Source organism: Somniosus microcephalus, chromosome 3, assembly GCF_052327205.1.
Source record: "Somniosus microcephalus isolate GS21.2 chromosome 3, FLI_Smic_1.0, whole genome shotgun sequence".
Lineage (NCBI taxonomy): Eukaryota > Metazoa > Chordata > Chondrichthyes > Squaliformes > Somniosidae > Somniosus > Somniosus microcephalus.
The window spans coordinates 106,127,840-106,146,851 of record NC_140989.1 but is presented as its reverse complement, the minus strand read 5'-3'; the positions used below and the strand labels follow the sequence as shown (position 1 = coordinate 106,146,851).

The 19,012-nt window shown below is 42.8% G+C and overlaps 1 protein-coding gene across 1 annotated transcript in view; it reads left to right on the top strand.

Moving 5' to 3' along the window:
* Window positions 1-17,529, top strand: part of pde10a (phosphodiesterase 10A) — an 899,745-nt gene extending 882,216 nt beyond the window's left edge. The window contains exon 22 of the mRNA XM_085981463.1: window positions 14,295-17,529. Within this exon, the coding sequence (XP_085837589.1) occupies window positions 14,295-14,403 (109 nt within the window). The 3' untranslated portion in view covers window positions 14,404-17,529. The remainder of the gene's footprint in view (window positions 1-14,294) is intronic.
* The last annotated feature ends 1,483 nt before the right edge of the window (window positions 17,530-19,012 follow it).

Here is a 19,012-nt window from a genome sequence, read left to right as displayed (position 1 = left end):
AAATGTCATCATCAGGAAACCTTTACTCTTGATATGGTACAGGGCCCAGTGATCATAAAATCAATCCTCATCAAAAACATCAGCACAAAAGAACTTTATCCTCTCTCAATGTACTCATTCCCTGCCCCCAATATGTCACGGCCAATACATCTTAAACTGGGTTCACCAGTGCCTGCACATGACCTTTGTCATTAAACGATGTGAAATTTAAATCTGTATGGCTGCCTGTTTCAAATGTAGTTTTGCTGTAATACCAAACTTCAAACCCAGTCAATTCACCTCAGATGGAAAGGTGGACTCCAGCAAGAAACAGAGGGAACTTCACGGATATACCTGGTTCAATACCCTTACACAAGCAAAGACCTCAGAGGAATTTGCCAAGGCCATCACCACCATGAGAGTAGATCGAAGGACTGGTGACAGTGGGGGAGTCCTGCCTCTGGTACTTCAGGGGACTTTAGCCTCCCAGGTCTGAAGGAGAAGAAAGAAAATGAAGCAGTGTCTGTCTGTCCTGGTTAAGGTAAGATTTTATTCAGTTAATTTAAAGCAGGCATTACTGCTATACTCGCGGTGGTAGTTCCTAAGTACAGCTCTGAAGTGGTGTAACCACTTACTGCAAATTCCTCAAGGCAGTAGGTGACTGGATTCACAGTACCATTTGGGATAAATGCAGTATTTTTTGCGGAAAGCTGTAACCTATGCCAACTGTGACGAACAAATCATAAAAAGTACCACCGGAATAATTTCAGTTCCTTGTAACCAAGCATCAATCCAGATTAAATTTTTAACATCATATTCAAATGAGCTTTGTTGCATCTGTCAAGAGGGCTCTCAGATCGAAAAAATGTCTCACTACAAAAAGAGTGCGCCTTTACCTGCCTAATATCTAGGTAAATGTAGTGAGACCCAGAAGTCAAACACAAAATCCCGTCACTGCAATGACTTACTGGAATGTAATCACAGGATGTCATGTCTTACATAGGCAAATATACACTCTTGTTAGATTGTGGCTCAAGCTACAAACCACTAGATTAATTTATTGAACATGAAACAGCTAAAAGAACAATGCTCAGTATAAAGGATATAGTTACAGTAATGACAAACTTTACTATTTTCTTCAATGTTAAAACCAACAAAAACACTTTTCCTGTATTAACCTTCAACATAAACCCGACCTTTGAAGAACAGTTACTTACATTTTACGTGGCTATTTGCTGTCATTATACCTATCATTGGCTTCAGCCAGACTACTGTCTTAGTGCAACTCCACCCTAGATTTCGCTCCAAATTCCTTTGAAGATGTCACAAAAAAAGGATGTTAAAAAGTGTCTTATAACTAGATTAGGTGGTCTATTTATAGAATTCAAAATGCTGTTTGCCCACACAGACATTCCTGCCAAGCAAACAGGCACTACAAAAACAGCTAATAGGAACTAATTCTAACTTTGTGTTACTGTGACCAGCAAGAAAGAATCCAATAACCCATTATAGATTTTTTTTAAATGCTTCATTTTTGTCACACTATATAGAGAACAAATTGAAGTAGATAATTTTTTTCATTCTCAGTGTCAACAAGAACAATTGAAATAGATCCTTTTCTTTAACTGTAGATGGCAGCCATATATGTGGAAATTGTTCAAATAATTTTTTTTCAGGCAGAGGAGAAGCATGAATGAGTCCGATTTTAAACAGTCACATTCTTCAAATTGTGCTAAAGGCCACATATGGAGACTGGGTTAAAACAGTTACTTGTTACTCAGTCTTGCAAATAGAAGATTAATGTTTGGATCATTAGGAGCACTAGCACTCAGTCATAATCCTCATTGTTCTTGTGTTTCTAGGCAAAGCTGGTGTAAAATGCCAGTGTAAGAAATGTGACTGGCGGCATCCCCACCACATCCCCCATATCCAAGGAAAGACTTTCCCTCCTCTGTAAGTCATGCTTATTTGGAAGGGAGACACTCCTTAGCGTTGGGCCTCATCACATTGGGAGGTTGCTCAGACATCCCTGTATGTCCAACATTAATCCTTTATTCTGTGATGAACGTAAGAATCCTAATCATCCTGCTCCTACATGGAGATAATGTCTAAGCATTTAATAATGCATCTACCGTACACAAATGGATAAGTATGTATTAATTAAGTGCCCTGTGCTCTCTTTACAGAGAAAATGGAACCAAACATACAGCAGCACCTATGATACCAGCATAGAAACTAGCACCTATTGATGTAATGAGGGAATAACCAGGTGATGGACCAAGTAACCATGAGGAAAAAATACCACATGGTGATTCTGGTGGAGTCTCGAGCTGTTGAGTGGTCTTCCTCAATTACCTAGAGATGGAGACCACAGTGAGACAGCTTTCAATCAGAAGACACTACAATACTTGCTCATTGTTGGAGTTACCAGGTTCCCTAAACAGGACTTCAGAAAACGCCCATGGTAGTTTGAAGGAATCCAACATCCAACTATGCACTGCCATCTCCCATATTACTGCTGTCAGAATTTACCCTACAGTTGTATCTGGGACGAAGCAAATGCCAACATGTGTGGCACCTGCAGTGACAGAGTCAGTGAAGCAGATCATAGTTACAGTATGAGCATCTCTCATCAATGCCCAGACTGTTATCTATAGATGCTTTGAGAATTACACTCGAAGAAACAGTCATGGCTGATAAGTCTCTTGGGAAAGATTGCAGACATCCACGAAGGAGAGATTCAGAGAACTCATAGATGCCTTGCATTCTGTGCTTTCACAAATGAATGTGCATCATGAGGACATGGCTACCAACAGTAGAGGACATGCCACTTGGCACTCATTGCTGCCCTGTTCATGCCATGACAAAGATCTGCACAAATGGCAGTATAGATCCTGCCTCAGAAAATGTACTGCTTAGAGTGACTGCATCACATGATAGCCCTGGCATAAGCACAGATAAATCAGGGCTGGTTGCAAATCGAACTACCTGCTGCTGCGCTGTGCCATAGCCAACAAGGACCTCTACACGCATTCTGTGTGGCTCAGAGAATCCTTCCGTCAGTTCTGTATCCTCTGCATCTTTTACAGTCACTACAGTGGGCAGATCTTCACTGTCGCTATTATTGGAGTTCGAATGGATTGATTAATACGGGAAATCATTGTGCACCAAATGGCACGTTTCATTCACAACATTTTGGCTGAGTCTGAGCCTCATCAGGCACTGCTCCTCCATGAGGTCAGGTCAGGCTAGCTGATTTTTTTCCAGCATATCTGCTCCCTGGGGTAGTTTCTTCTGTGAGTGGCGAGTCTTTCACTCAGTCTACACTCTTGGGCTACCTGCTGCTATACTGTGCCATAGCCAACAAGGACCTCTACACCTATTCTGTGTGGCTCAGTGAATCCTTCTGTATTGTGCTGATGCTTCCAAATCTTGCTCTTTCATTCTTACAATACATTGTGAAGGATAGATTGTACAATCGGGGGAGTTCGGGGGAGAGCAGCAGCGGAGGAGGAGCCCGGCTTAAAAACCGGCGCGAAGGCAGAGGCCCGACCAGTTCGGGGGAGAGCAGCAGCGGAGGAGGAGCCCGGCTTAAAAACCGGCGCGAAGGCAGAGGCCCGACCAGTTCGGGGGAGAGCAGCAGCGGAGGAGGAGCCCGGCTTAAAAACCGGCGCGAAGGCAGAGGCCCGACCAGTTCGGGGGAGAGCAGCAGCGGAGGAGGAGCCCGGCTTAAAAACCAGCACGAAGGCAGAGGCCCGACCAGTTCGGGGGAGAGCAGCAGCGGAGGAGGAGCCCGGCTTAAAAACCGGCGCGAAGGCAGAGGCCCGACCAGTTCAGGGGAGAGCAGCAGCGGAGGAGGAGCCCGGCTTAAAAACCGGCGCGAAGGCAGAGGCATACCAAATCAACAGCAGAGGAGAGAGGTAAAAAGTAAGCAGAGTGCGACGTCACCAGGGAGCAGGTAAGTGATTGGTTGGTGAGTATTTCTCTCTTTTCAATACAAGCTTGACTTCTGTGGTGTTAAATTTCTAGGGTCTCTGGTGTAGTGGGGACAGTTGGTAAATAAAGCGCCCTAGAGTATACCTGTAACTGGGGTATTGAATACATTTTTAAATTAATTAAAGGAGTAAGTCATGGCAGGAGAGCTCAGACCCGTGTTCTGCTCCTCTTGCTCCATGTGGGAAATCAGGGACGCTGCCAGTGTCCCTGACGACCATGTGTGCGGGAAATGCATCCAGCTGCAGCTACTTGTAGACCGCATTGCGGCGCTCGAGCTGCGGGTGGATGAATTTTGGAGCATGCGCGATGCTGAGAGGGTCGTGGATAGCACGTTTAGCGAGTTGTTCACGCCTCAGGGTAGGGCTGCACAGGGGGTGACCATCAGGCGGAGCAACAGAGGCAGGCAGGAAGTGCAGGGAACCCCTGCGGACATCCCCCTTTCAAACAAGTATACCAAGTTGGATACTGTTGAGGGGGATGACTCACCAGGGGAAGGCAGCAGCAGCCAGCTTCCTGGCACCAGGGACGCTTCTGCTGCTCAGAAAGGGAGGAAAAAGAGTGGGAGAGCAATAGTGGTAGGGGATTCTATCGTAAGGGGAACAGATAGGCGTTTCTGTGGCCGCAAGCGTGACTCCAGGATGGTTTGTTGCCTCCCTGGGGCCAGGGTCTGGGATGTCACTGAGCGGCTACAGGGCATTCTTAAGGGGGAGGGGGAGCAGGCAGAGGTCGTGGTCCACATTGGGGCCAACGACATAGGAAGGAAGGGGGATGAGGTCCTGCATCAAGAATTTAGGGAGCTAGGTAACAGATTAAAGAGCAGGACCTCAAAAGTTGTAATCTCTGGATTACTCCCAGTGCCACGTGCTAGTAAGTATAGGAATGGGAGGATAGAGCAGATGAATGCGTGGCTAAAGAGTTGGTGTAGGGGGGAGGGTTTTACTTTCCTGGATCACTGGGCCTGCTTCTGGGAAAGGTGGGACTTGTACAAGTCGGACGGGTTGCACCTGAACCAGAGCGGGACAAATATCCTTGCGGGGAGGTTTGCTAGCACTGTTGGGGGGGGTTTAAACTAACTTGGCAGGGGGATGGGATACAGAGGGGAGCTGAAATAGGGGGGGATGTGCTGCCAATTATAGAGAAAAAAACAAGTCAGCTTGGTAGACAGGGCAAATATATAAGGGCAAGGCTGGATGGCATCTATTTTAATGCAAGGAGTCTTGCAAATAAGGTGGATGAACTGAAGGTGTTGATAAACACATGGGAGTATGATATTGTTGCTATCACGGAGACATGGTTGAGGGAAGGGCAAGACTGGCAGCTCAATATTCCGGGGTACAGAATCTTCAGGCGAGACAGAGGGGGAGGTATAAGAGGAGGGGGTGTCGCAATATTAATTAAGGAGTCAATTACTGCAGTAAGGAGGAATGATATATTAGCAGGGTCCTCTAATGAGGCCATATGGGTGGAGCTTAAAAACAAAAAGGGGGCAAGCACTTTGCTGGGAGTGTACTATAGGCCTCCAAACAGTCAGGGGGAGATAGAGGAACAGATATGTAGGCAAATCTCAGAGAAATGTGCAAATAATAGGGTAATAATAATGGGGGATTTCAACTTCCCCAATATTAACTGGGATAGTCAGAGTGTGAAAGGCTCAGAGGGTGTAGAATTCTTAAAGTGCATCCAGGAGAGCTTTTTGAGCCAGCATGTAGAAAGTCCTACAAGAGAGGGGGCGGTACTGGACCTAATTCTAGGGAATGTGGCCGGCCAAGTGGAAAAAGTGCTAGTAGGTGAGCACTTTGGTGATAGTGACCATAATATGGTAAGATTTAAGGTGGTCATGGAAAAGGACAGGGATGGGCCGGAAATAAAGGTTCTAAATTGGGGGAAGGCCGATTTTAATAGGATAAGGCAGGATCTGGCCAAAATGGACTGGGATCAGCTACTTGTAGGAAAATCCGCATCGGAGCAATGGGAGGCTTTCAGAAGGGAGATTGAGATCATACAATGGCAACATGTTCCCGTAAAGGTCAAGGGTGGTTCCAAAAACCACAGGGAACCTTGGATGTCAGGGGATATACGAGAATGGATTAGGAAAAAAAGGAGGGCTTTTGGTAGATACAAAAGGCTAAAGACGGAGGAAGCCCTAGAGGCTATGATAAATTGACCCTTAGTGTTAGGGGGATTAAATACGTGGGGTTACGGGGATAGGGTGGGATATGTGTTGGTGTAGGGGTTACGGGGATCGGGTGGAATATGTGTCGGTGCAGGCTCGATGGGCCGAAATGGCCTCTATCTGCACTGTGGGATTTCTGTGATCTGTGAGGAGTACAAAAAGTGCAGGGGGATACTTAAAAAAGAAATTAGGAGATCAAGGAGGGGCCATGAAATAACACTGGCGAGCAAAATAAAGGAAAATCCTAAGATGTTTTATAAGTATATTAAGGGTAAGAGGATAACTAGGGAAAAAATAGGGCCCATTAGGGACAAAAGTGGCAATCTGTGTGTGGAGCCGGAAGATGTAGGAGGGGTTCTAAATGAATTTTTTGCATCTGTTTTCACTATGGAGAAGGATGATGTAGACATAGAAATAGGGCGGGGGGACTGTGATATGCTCGAACATATTAACATCGAGAGGGAGGAGGTATTGGCGGTTTTAGCTGGCCTAAAAATGGATAAATCCCCAGGCCCGGATGAAATGTATCCCAGGCTGCTGTGTGAGGCAAAGGAGGAGATTGCGGGGGCTCTAACACATATATTCAGGACCTCTCTGGCCACAGGGGATGTGCCAGAGGACTGGAGAACCGCTAATGTAGTACCATTATTCAAGAAGGGTAGTAGGGAAAAACCGGGGAACTACAGGCCAGTGAGCCTAACATCAGTGGTAGGAAAATTATTGGAAAAAATCCTGAGGGACAAAATTTGTCTCCACTTGGAGAGGCAAGGATTAATCAGGGATAGTCAACATGGCTTTGTCAAGGGAAGATCATGTCTGACTAATTTGATTGAATTTTTTGAGGGGGTGACTAGGTGTGTGGATGAGGGTAACGTAGTGGATGTGGTATACATGGATTTCAGTAAGGCCTTCGATAAAGTCCCGCACAGGAGACTGGTCAAGAAGGTAAGAGCCCATGGAATCCAGGGTGCCTTGGCACATTGGATACAAAACTGGCTTAGTGGCAGAGGGTGATGGTCGAAGGTTGTTTTTGTGACTGGAACCCTGTGGCCAGTGGGGTACCACAGGGATCGGTGCTGGGTCCCTTGCTGTTTGTGGTCTACATTAATGACTTGGATATGAATGTAAAGGGTTGATCAGTAAGTTCGCGGATGATACAAAAATTGGTAGGGTGGTAAATACAGGTAGACTATCCTTTATCCGAAAACCTCGGGACCAGCCGAGTTTCGGATAAAGGAGAATTTCGGATTTCGGAAGGTGGGTCGGCGGGGGTCCGTGGGGGGGTCGGCGGGGGGTCGTGCGCACGACTTACGCTGACGCTCAGCGTAAGTCAGTCGGGGTCGGCGGGGGTCGGGGCCGGCGGGGTACGCGGGGGGGTCGGCGGTTGTCGGGGCTGGCGGGGTCGGCGGTTGTCGAGGCCGGCGGGGTCCGCGGGGGGGTTGTCGGGGCTGGCGGGGTCGGCGGTTGTCGGGTCCGCGGGGGGGCCGGCGGTTGTCGGGGCTGGCTGAGTCCGCGGGGGGGCCGGCGGTTGTCGGGGCCGGCGGGGTCGTGCGCACGACTTACCCTTTATCCGAACTTCCGAAACCGGAACCCTCTAAAAACCGAAGGTTTTTTCGTTCGTACGCACGACTTACGCTGAACGAAAAAACCTTCGGTTTTTAGAGGGTTTCGGTTTTCGGAAGTCCGGATAAAGGGTAGTCTACCTGTAGCGAGGAGGGGAGCCTCAGTCTGCAGGACGACATAGATGGGTTGGTCAGATGGGCGGAACAGTGGCAAATGGAATTTAACCCGGAAAAGTGCGAGGTGATGCACTTTGGGGGGACTAACAAGGCAAGGGAATACACAATGAATGGAAAGACCCTAGGCAAGACGGAGGGTCAGAGGGATCTGGGTGTGCAAGTACACAGATCCCTGAAGGCGGCGGAACAGGTGGATAAGGTGGTAAAAAAGGCATATGGGATACTTGCCTTCATTAGCCGAGGCATAGAATATAAGAGCAAGGAGGTTATGATGGAGCTGTATAAAACACTGGTTAGGCCACAGCTGGAATACTGTGTGCAGTTCTGGTCGCCACACTACAGGAAGGATGTGATCACGTTAGAGAGGGTGCAGAGGAGGTTCACCAGGATGTTACCAGGGCTGGAGCGCTTCAGCTATGAAGAGAGACTGGGCAGATTGGGTTTGTTTTCCTTGGAGCAGAGGAGGCTGAGGGGGGACATGATTGAGGTGTACAAAATTATGAGGGGCATAGATAGGATGGATGCTGAGGAGCTTTTTCCCTTAGTAGAGGGGTCAATAACTAGGGGGCATAGATTCAAGGTAAAGGGCGGGAGGTTTAGAGGGGATTTGAGAAAGAACTTTTTCACCCAGAGGGTGGTTTGAGTCTGGAACTCACTGCCTGAAAGGGTTGTGGAGGCAGAAACCCTCACAACATTTAAGAAGCATTTGGATGAGCACTTGAAATGCCATAGCATACAAGGCTACGGGCCAAATGCTGGAATATGGGATTAGATTAGACAGGGCTTGATGGCCGGCGCGGACACGATGGGCCGAAGGGCCTCTATCCGTGCTGTATTACTCTATGACTCTATGACTCTAACATTTTCTTGTGATAGGTCATTAACTAGGCCTTAACAAGTGAATAAAAACAGAAAATGCTGAAATGCTCAGCAGGTCAGACAGCATCCATGGAGAGAGAAACAGAGTTAACATTTCGGTCGATGACCTCTCGTCAGTATTTTGCTTTTGTATTAATGCTTAACAAGCAAATGTTTTGTTTTCCCTGTTAATGGCAGCACACTTTTTAGGAATGGGTGGATAACTGTGATAATGATAGAACAAATAGCTGACTGGTTTGTAGCTCCTTTCAGTGCTCTGCTTTGAGATTATTGCATGTAATGCCTGGCACAAAATACACCTTCAAAAGTATTAAAATTTCAGGAGTGAAGAATGATATGTATGATGGCAATCTGTTTTATTAAACAAATTGATAAAGTATTTTCCCTTATAAACCACAGTAAAAGGAAATAACTGGGTTATCCTGTAATCCCATGGGGGGAGGAAGTGTTTAGTCATGACGCTCCAGCCATCATGAGTGCGGGGCAGACTTGATGGACCAGCTGGTCTTTTCCTGCCTGTTAATTTTGTATGTTAGTGTGTTAAAATGTTAGTTCACGTTTTGTTATTAGACACTATCAAAATCACTTCTAGAAATAAAACACTTTTTCCTAATGTTGTCATTCTGATTTTAGGTTGCTGACTGTTTTACTTTTCTTGGAATGCATGTTAATATCTAAGGTCTAAAATCCCATCAAGGTCCAGAAATGGAATTCATCTGGAAGTATCCTAGGCAATTCTTAGCCTTAACAGTTTGCAGCATGAACCAACTCATACACTACTGGATTAGACCAGTACTGTCCAGTATATCAGCCACTAGCCACGTGGCTAACTGGGAATCCTGGTGTAGATAATTATAGTTCTGATTAATAAATTAAAAATGAGTAATAGACACCATTGTTGGGCATGTGATTGCAATACTTATATTTGCATGTATTTCAGCCTTTTTGTGCATTTGTTGGTAAAAAACGGTATGATAAAAAGCAGAATGTGCGAGTGTTGATCGTTGTGAGAGCTTTACTTCCTTGGTTACGGAATGGTGGTAGATTTTTTTTTAAAGTAAATATATATGTGAAGTACATTTATCATTTTGTGCGCGTGTAAGGCGTTTTCTACTAAAATTAGTGCTTGTGGCTAAAAAGGTGTTGCTGCAGCCACACCTGTGGCAACAATTTCTATTGGGCCACACTGGATTAGACAAAGGCAATAAGAACCAAATGATATTGAAATTTGCAAATTTATAGCAAGTTCATGAAATTTATCCAATAGCAACTCTATATCCAGTCTTATGTCTTAAATTACTAGCCACCTCTTATCTAAATTTTTAAAATACATTTATTTAACACACTTAAAAGTACTATTCAATCAACTTGAAACAGCAGGTCCATTTGGCAGTCCTGTACATCCATTCATGGAGTCTATGCATTATTGGAGCTGTACACATTTCTTTATAACAAATATTACTTTTAATGTTTTGGCATTTCAGATAATGAATTCCACTTTTTGATTAAGAGGTTTAGTTTCCAACTTTATTTAGGATTATATTCATCTCATTTGCATAAATTATGGGGGAAAGTGAGAAAGTCAGTTCTCAGCACAAACGGAAGTAGCCCATCACAGAATCACAGAAACCCCACAGTGCAGATAGAGGCCATTTCGGCCCATCGAGCCTGCACCGACACATATCCCACCCGATCCCCGTAACCCCTACACCAACACATATCCCACCCTATCCCCATAACCCCACGTATTTAATCCCCCTAACACTAAGGGTCAATTTATCATAGCCAATCAACCTAACCCGCACATCTTTGGACTGTGGGAGGAAACCGGAGCACCCGGCGGAAAGAGCCACCATCACAACTACACCAGCAGTATGTACGATAAACATTTTTAGTTTATTTTTTTTTGCACTGGCTGGACAGCAGATGTTTTTCCATTAGATTCAAACATTCCTAGTTGACTTGGTACACTATCCATATCCTGCTGTAACAGATCAGCTAATAATTTAGAGATTTTAAACGGGCTTGGGCACAGAGCTTGGTGAAACAGGGTGAATTGCAAACATGAAGACTTTAAAACAGGAATTTGGTGAGAGTGGGAACTATGTCAGAGGGGGAGGAGGTGTTAAGTAATTTAAACCAAGGGGCAACAGTAAATGAGTAAATATATAAATAAATAATCCGTAATTAATTAGTTCTAAGGGGATAAAATTAAAATTAACTAAGTAGAGTATACTGACATCAAATGGATCCGAATTGCATTAAATACAAATCTGCTATACATAAATGATAAATAGGAGTTAATAGGATACTAAACTAATACATGTATATAACATATAAGAGACATACCATAAGTAGATAGACTTTGAAGTAAAATGATGGGACAGCTGAAACCCGTTGCCTGCAATCCCTGTAATGTGTGGGAACTCCTGGACGCTTTATGTGTCCTGGATAACTACATGTGCAGGAAGTACCTCCAGCTGCTCAAGCTCTGGGTTTCTGAGCTTGAGGAGCAGCTGGAGTCACTGCAGGGCATACGGGACGCTGAGAATTTCCTGGCGCACACGTTCCTGGAGGTGGTCACCCCGCAGCCACAGAGAGTTCAGAAGGATAGTAAGTGGATGGCCATCCAGCAGGTTAGGAAGAGGCAGACAGTGCAGGAATCCTCCGAGACAAAGATCAGTTTGGAGTTCATGTGTGTAAATGCATGGAGCGTGGTAAGTAAGGTTGATGAGCTGCAGGCACAAGTAGCCACATGGGATTATGATATAGTGGCAAAAAACAGAGACCTGGTTCAAACAAGGGGAGGAATGGGCACTTATTATTCCTGGCTATAATGTATTCAGGAAAGATAGGGAAGGGAAAAAATGTTTCAGTGGGGGACCATTTGGGAAACAGTGATCACAATATCATTAGGTTTAAAGTAGTTATGGAAAAGGACAAGGAAAAATCAAATGTGAAGATGTTCAACTGAAGGAGGGTTAATTTCAGTGAGTTGAAAAGGGATCTGGCCCAGGTGGATTGGAATCAAGGATCGGCAGGTAAGACAGTAACTGAGCAATGGGAGGCTTTCAAAGATAATTCAGGTACAGACTAGACATATTCCCATGAGGGGGAAAGGAAGGGCATCCAAAGCTAGAGCTCCCTGGGTGACTAAAGATATAGAGATTAAAATGAAACAGAAAAAGGAGGCTTATGATAAATGTCAGGCTCATAATTCAGTAGAGAACCAAATTGAATACAAAGTACAGGGGAGAGCTAAGAAAGGAAATAAGAGGGGCAAAGATAGAGTATGAGAATAGATTAGCAGGAAACATAAAAGGGAACCCAAAAGTCCTTTATAAACATATAAATAATAAAAGGGTAGTCAAAGGAATGGTGGGGCTGATTAGGGACCAAAAAGGAAATCTTGTGGAGGCAGAGGGCATAGCTGTGGTACTAAATGAGCACTTTGCATCTGTTTTCACTATAGAAGAGGACGCTGCCAATATCACAGTAAAGGAGGATGTAGTAGAGAAATTATTAGATAGGATAAAAATGGTTGGCAGCGCTCAAAGAAAAAAATCCTAGGTTGCTGAAGGAAGTAAAGGTGGAAATTGCGGAGGCTCTGGCCAAAATCTTCCGGTCCTCCTTAGATATGAGAGTGGAGCCAGAGGACTGGAGGATTGCAAATGTTGCACCCCTGTTCAAAAACAGGAGAGGTATAAACCCAGCAACTACAGGCCAGTCAACCTAACGTTGGTGGTGGGGGAACTTTTAGGCACAATAATACGGGACAAAATTAATTGGCACTTGGAAAAATATGGGTTAATAAATGAAAGCCAGCACTGATTTGTTAAAGGCAAATCGTGTTTGAGTTCTTTGATGAAATAACGTAGAGGGTTGATGAGGGTAGTGCGGTTGGTGTTATGTATATGGACTTTCAAAAGGCATTTGATAAAATATCACATAATAGACTTGTTATCAAAATTGAAGCTCATGGGATTAAAGGGGTAGTGGCAGCGTGGATACAATTGGCTAAGGGACAGAAAGCAGAGAGCAGTGATGAACTTTTTTTTCAGACAGGAAGGAAGATGCAGTGGTGCCCCCCAGTGATCGGTATTAGGACCACTGCTCTTTTTGATATATATTAATGACCTGGACTTGGGTATATAGGGCATCATTTCAAAATTTGCAGATGACACAAAACTGAGAAATCTAGTAAACAGTGAGGACAATAGTAACAGACTTCAGGAGAACATAGACTGTGAAATGGGCAGACACATGGCAGATGAAATTTGACACAGAGAAGTGTGAAGTGATTCATTTTGGAAGGAAAAATGAGGAGATCTTGGGGGTGTACGTACACAAGTCTTTGAAGGTGACAATGCTGTTAAAAGGCATACGGGATCCTTGGTTTTATAAATGGAGGCATAGAGTACAAAAGCAAGGAGGTTATGCTAAACCTTTATAAGACATTGGTTAGGCCTCAGCTGGAGAATTGTGGCTAATTCTGGGCATCACACTTTAGGAGGGATTTCAAGGCCTTAGAGAGGGTCCAGAGGAGATTTACTGGAATGCTATCCAGGATGAAAGACTTCAGTTATGTGGAGACTAGAGAAACTGGGATTGTTCTCCTTAGAGCAGAAAATGTTAAGGGGAGATTTGATAAAGGTATTTAAAATCATGACAGGTTTTGATAGAGTAAATAAGGAGAAACTATTTCCAGTAGCAGAAGGGTCGGTAACCAGAGGACACAGATTTAAGCTAATTGGCAAAAGAACCAGAAGCGACATGTGGGGAAAAAATATTTATACAGCGAGTTGTTATGATCTGGAATGCACCGCATGAAGGGTAGTGGAAGGGAATTGGATAAATAATTGAAGGGGAGCAAATTTCAGGGATATGGGGAAAGAGCAGGGGAGTGGGACTAATTTAGCTCTTTCAAAGAGCTGGCACCATGAGCCAAATGACCTCCTTCTGTGATGTATCATTCTCTGATACTAGATAGCCTTTCTGTACATTGAGTATTTTGATTATGTAAAATATTGGTGGAAGAGAAGCTTTCACTGAATTCAAATGGAAGGGCATCTGAATCCAATACCAGGAACCAGAAGTAGCTTGCATCCAAATTATTTTGGACTTCATCTCGGTCCAGACCTAATGAACATGAACCCACAACATTTAAAATGATATAACAGGCACCATTTTGGTAAACTGACTTGGATAAGCCACAAGGATGCACAATTCAGGAAATAGCAAAGTCACATTGCTGCAGGAAGCTTATGTTTTGTGATGTTAGGATTTGTGAATATTCATGTAGTGCAGTTCTGTATCCCATCTCACCCCAAGGACATACCCTTATCCAGGTTCTTTCTCCCACTACTGGTTGCAAGGGGAGGAGGAAGAGTTCATTCCTGAGCACTGCCATCTTCTTCTTCTTCTTCTGTTGTGGCCTAAATGTTGAATTTCAATAATATGTTGGTAAGATTATCTTCTTGACAATGGAGGACAGCATTTTAAATTTACTGTTCATTTCTGCTTTTTAGGGAAAACCTCACTCAATGGGAGAAGGCTGTACAAGGAAAAGATACCCCAGGGTCAGCTAGTGGCCAGGCAGCTCCCTCGAAGAACGTTCCTGTAAAAATTGAGAATTGATGGAACTGATGCTCTGCACTGAATGCTCCACTTTTAAGTGTTTGACTCTGAATTGGGAAGGGGGACCTGGTACTGTAGGTAATACAATGACATTACCTCATGAGTCCATGACAACATGACTCCCTTTCTAGCTAATAACACAAGTCATTTGGAGGTTTAACATTTGTTTTAAAGCATCAGATCTAGCTGTCTTAGCAAATCTGTTGTGTTTGAAAATGACATGAAATTTTTTTAAAGAGAACATTGGCCCTTTCTTGTATGCTGTATTGCTGTGGCCTTAATATTTACATCTAGACAGGCAGGAAATTTCCATGCAATTTTACGCTTGATATAGCACCTACAATGGTACTTACAATATTCTGTCTGAGTTGAAAAACAGTACTGGCCTGAAATCATTATTTTCATCAAAGATGGTTTACATATTAGTATGATGAATGTCACTGGAAGATATGTATAGAATGAGACAGCATTGTAGTAGTAGTCTGAGAGTGACAAATATTATTGAACTGATGGCAGCATGCATCATTCATGCAAATTGCAAAAAAAAAGACTGAACCTTTCAGCCAGTTGCTACTTTAAATGGGAACGGTTTAGGAAATTCATAGTCAGGTCTCTATTGGGGATGTAAATGAAGGCAAGTCATTGGGATGGAAAATTCCTTTGAAGGGCAGTGTGAAGCAATGGGTTTCTCCAGCCTTGTAACAGACTGGTTAAGACACTTGTTTTACATCATTAGTTTGAGCAGTAATTGTGATGAACAGCAGTAGGGTGAAGTTTCTCCAGCCTGGATAAAACTAGGTGAACTTGAGTTTGGCAATTAATTCACAAAAAAATAAAATTAATAATTTTCCCCACATCTATACAGTAACCTATTTGTTTACCTGTCTCCTAGCATGTTATGCTGGGCAGGAAGAACAGAACAATAGCAATGCAGTAAAGTGTTTTCAAAATCTGCTGCCTACATTATTGACACTTGGATTGTTAATTCAAAAAGATCTTTTTTTCCCTTTTTAAATGGGTGAATTGATTGAGAGATGGGAAGTGGGAATTTACCTGTTCACTCATCAAGTGCCATACTTGAGTTTTCAGGTTGGTGATGCACCATACCACAGGACATTAGGGGAGGGGTCTCACTACAGAGGCACCAACTGATACTCATGGGTGCCCTACAATAAACACACCTGTTGACTGAACCACCACAATGTTATTGGTAGCTAAAGTAGTTGAATTATTGAATCCCAGTCAGAAGGTCCAATATTTGAGTATGTTTCAGCTGTTCCTAAACTGCAGTAACATACTGAAGCAAGGCATTGCATTTGGGAAAGGAAAACGTGAAACCACCTGACTGGCCAAGCTGGAAGTGAACTTCCTGCTAACAGATCAAAGGACAGTATTAATGTGACTGGCTGTACAGAAGACTTATTCCAGGAGTGTCTAACTTTTGCGTCTTCATGGTTCACTTAACAAGAATACACAACAGCATCTCACCAACCACCACTGAAATTAAAAATTAATTTTATGCAATTAGATATAAAAATACTTGCACAAGTTAAAGTTACAGACTTAACTAGTAGGCTAGGTGAGAAGTGTCAATAGAAACGTAGTCACCAAGGCATTATGGGTGGGGTAGCCAAGCCTCGGGGGCCATTTACTGAGGCCCTAGGCATATGCTGTCTAGCCCTCCTGACTAAAGTGAGATGTGTGATTGCTAGCAAACTCTCAACAGTTGGAAAAGAAATGTTGGCAATACAATCTTGAGGGAGTTTGCATCCCCTCCTCATCTTAGCTAAACAAGGAAAAGTGACAGCTGGAGAAGAGAAAAATGGAAATTAAACCACACATAACACAGGCAGAAAGGATGTCTCTTGCATAAACACCTCATGATCATTTATATCTACTACACAGTGATCATTCCATCAATGATGTGCTGAATATTTAATACTTGCAAAATGAAGGAAATCCTTCAAATTGCCAATACATTGAATCATTTGAACTTCATTTACATCCCTAATATCCATTGTGGAAAACCATACCATAGAACTGTAGGATATGTGATGGGCCTTTCAAAGTACTTCTAATATTGCAGTATGTTGCACTAGTCTATTCAAGATGCTGTCAATCTTGTTAGCTCTAGTTTCTTCTGGAAGTTGTAAAGGAGTTTTTGCACTCTCAGTGTGCTTATTATAATGGAATGCTTTGTGTGCATGTAATATGTACAAACAAACTGGAACTTCGTAGCATATTACCAATCACGCCTGCTGCCTAAGCAGCTTCAACGTCACCTGTAAATACAAGAAAATGCTGACTAACTGTCCACTTCAGCTTTATTATAAAATGTAATGTTTCAATGTAACAAATGTTAATATTTAGGCAACTGTTTACTGCAAGTGATCTTGGTTATGTACATTTACACTGTAACAATGTAACAAAATGTTATTGTAAATTAATTTTTACACGGCGTATAGTACATTGGTTTAAAAAAAAAGTCCAAAGTTTTGGATGGGCTTTTCTGTTACAAGAGAAGTAATTCCAGAGTAGATACATGTCGAGTAGTAACGGGACATCGTCTGTAAGAGGAAAAAAAAGAAAAACAATGCAAGTGCAATAATTTTGAGGTTCTTAACTTCCGGTTTATAAATTATAAATATTGTATATGTTCTGTTAGTTTTTTCATCTATTCATTTGCAGTCTTTGTATTAAAAAATCTATACTTATGTTTGTACTATAGAGCATTTAAAGCCATTTATTACACCATTGATTATTTATAAATAAATGCTCCAACCAACCAACCAGAATAAGGCAGTACCAGAGTTTCTTGTAAGCTTGTAATTGCAATGGATGTGTATTGTTAAAATCTAATAAATAAGAGTTAGGGTAAGAAAAGGCTATGCAGGCTATCGAAGCTTGTACCCTAACTCTCCCATAAGGAAAAGTCAAAGGTGTGAAAATGCCATGATGCTCATAAAACCAGAGCTCTCCAGCACTCCAACTCAACCAGCCTAGCACCAAAGTGCACTTTCAGTGTTCCAATTCCTTTACATTTACTACCTTACCTGGCAGATTATTCAAAATCTAGCATCTGTTTTACATTTATATTTCATTAATTAAAATTTATGCCCTCTGGTCCTACCGGCTTGACTTGCCTTGATGGAGTAAACTGCGTTTATTTAATAATATACCATTTAACACTACACACACCTCAGTGAAACCCCTTTAACCTTTTAATAATATAGAACTTCTCTAACCTTTTCTCTTAGGTTATTCCCTTTACACTTGGGATCATTCTTGTTACAGTTTTGTGCAACCTTTCCAATAAAATGTGGTAACCAAAATTGCACACAGTATTCCAAGGTCAGAACATTACATTATAAAGCCATACCATAACCCTCTGTAGATTTATACACTACTGTTCTGGCAATGTATCCCAACATTCCATTTGGTTTTTGAATTGCTTTTCTATAGTATTTCAATTGCTTTTCTGTAATATTTCAACAATGAAAATGACACATGTACAGTTACTCCCAGGTTAGTGTCGGCCGTGGCTCAGTGGTAGCACTCTCAGTGATAGTAATGAGGGAGTGCAGCACTGTTGGAGGTACCATCTTTCGGATGAGATGTTAAACCGAGGCCCTGTCTGCTCTCTCAGATGTACATAAAAGATCCCATGGCACTATTTCGAAGAAGAGCAGAGTTATCCCTGATGTCCTGGCCTTAACATCACTAAAAAACAATTATCTGGTCATTATCACATTGCTGTTTGTGGGACCTTGCTGTGCGCAAATTGGCTGCTGCTTTTCCTACATTACAACAGTGACTACACTTCAAAAATACTTCTTCGGCTGTAAAGCGCTTTGAGACGTCCTGAGGTTTTTTTTTCTTTTTTATGTGCTAGTTCTGTTCCCTTCATTGATCAGCTATGTTGCTATATTACACTTAATATGCAAAATCCTCCTGCAAGTCATTAACTGCGCCATTTGTTTCTCCTGAGCTCCTTCTGGTGTCATCTAAAAATTTTACAAGCTTTTAGAGTTAGCTTCTGCATTCATTATATGCATTAAACATCAGGATTCCACTCAACCCTTCAGTACTTTCTTCCCATTCTGACATTACACCTCTTCCTCTTGTTCCTATTTTTTTAACCAACTTCTTATCCAGTCCCACGGTTTACCCTGGATTCCTGTGGCTTTTACTTGAATTAGAAATCTTTCATGAACTTTATCCAAAGCTTTCTGAAAGTCCAAATAAACTACAGCATAGGGAGAGCCGCTTTTCTTTTGTAACATCCTCAAATTCAAACAATCTTCCCCTTCTAAATCCAAGCTGGCAGTTTCTTATTACATTTTTGCTGTACACGTACTTAACCTACTCCTCGGGTACTTAGTAAGACAAAACCAATGTGGCTAATTGGTCATTGGCAAAGCATAATTAGTCTTGAGCAAAAATACTTTTATAAATTAAAAGAAAATGGCCTGGATTTTACGGGACTGATGACAGCGTACTCACAGCGTACGCGTCGTAAGTCCTTAGAATGGCCCTGCAAGTTCTGGGTTTCTGCATGTGCTGTGCATGCGCGAAAACCCAAAGCTTGTGACACGTCACATTTCTCCTT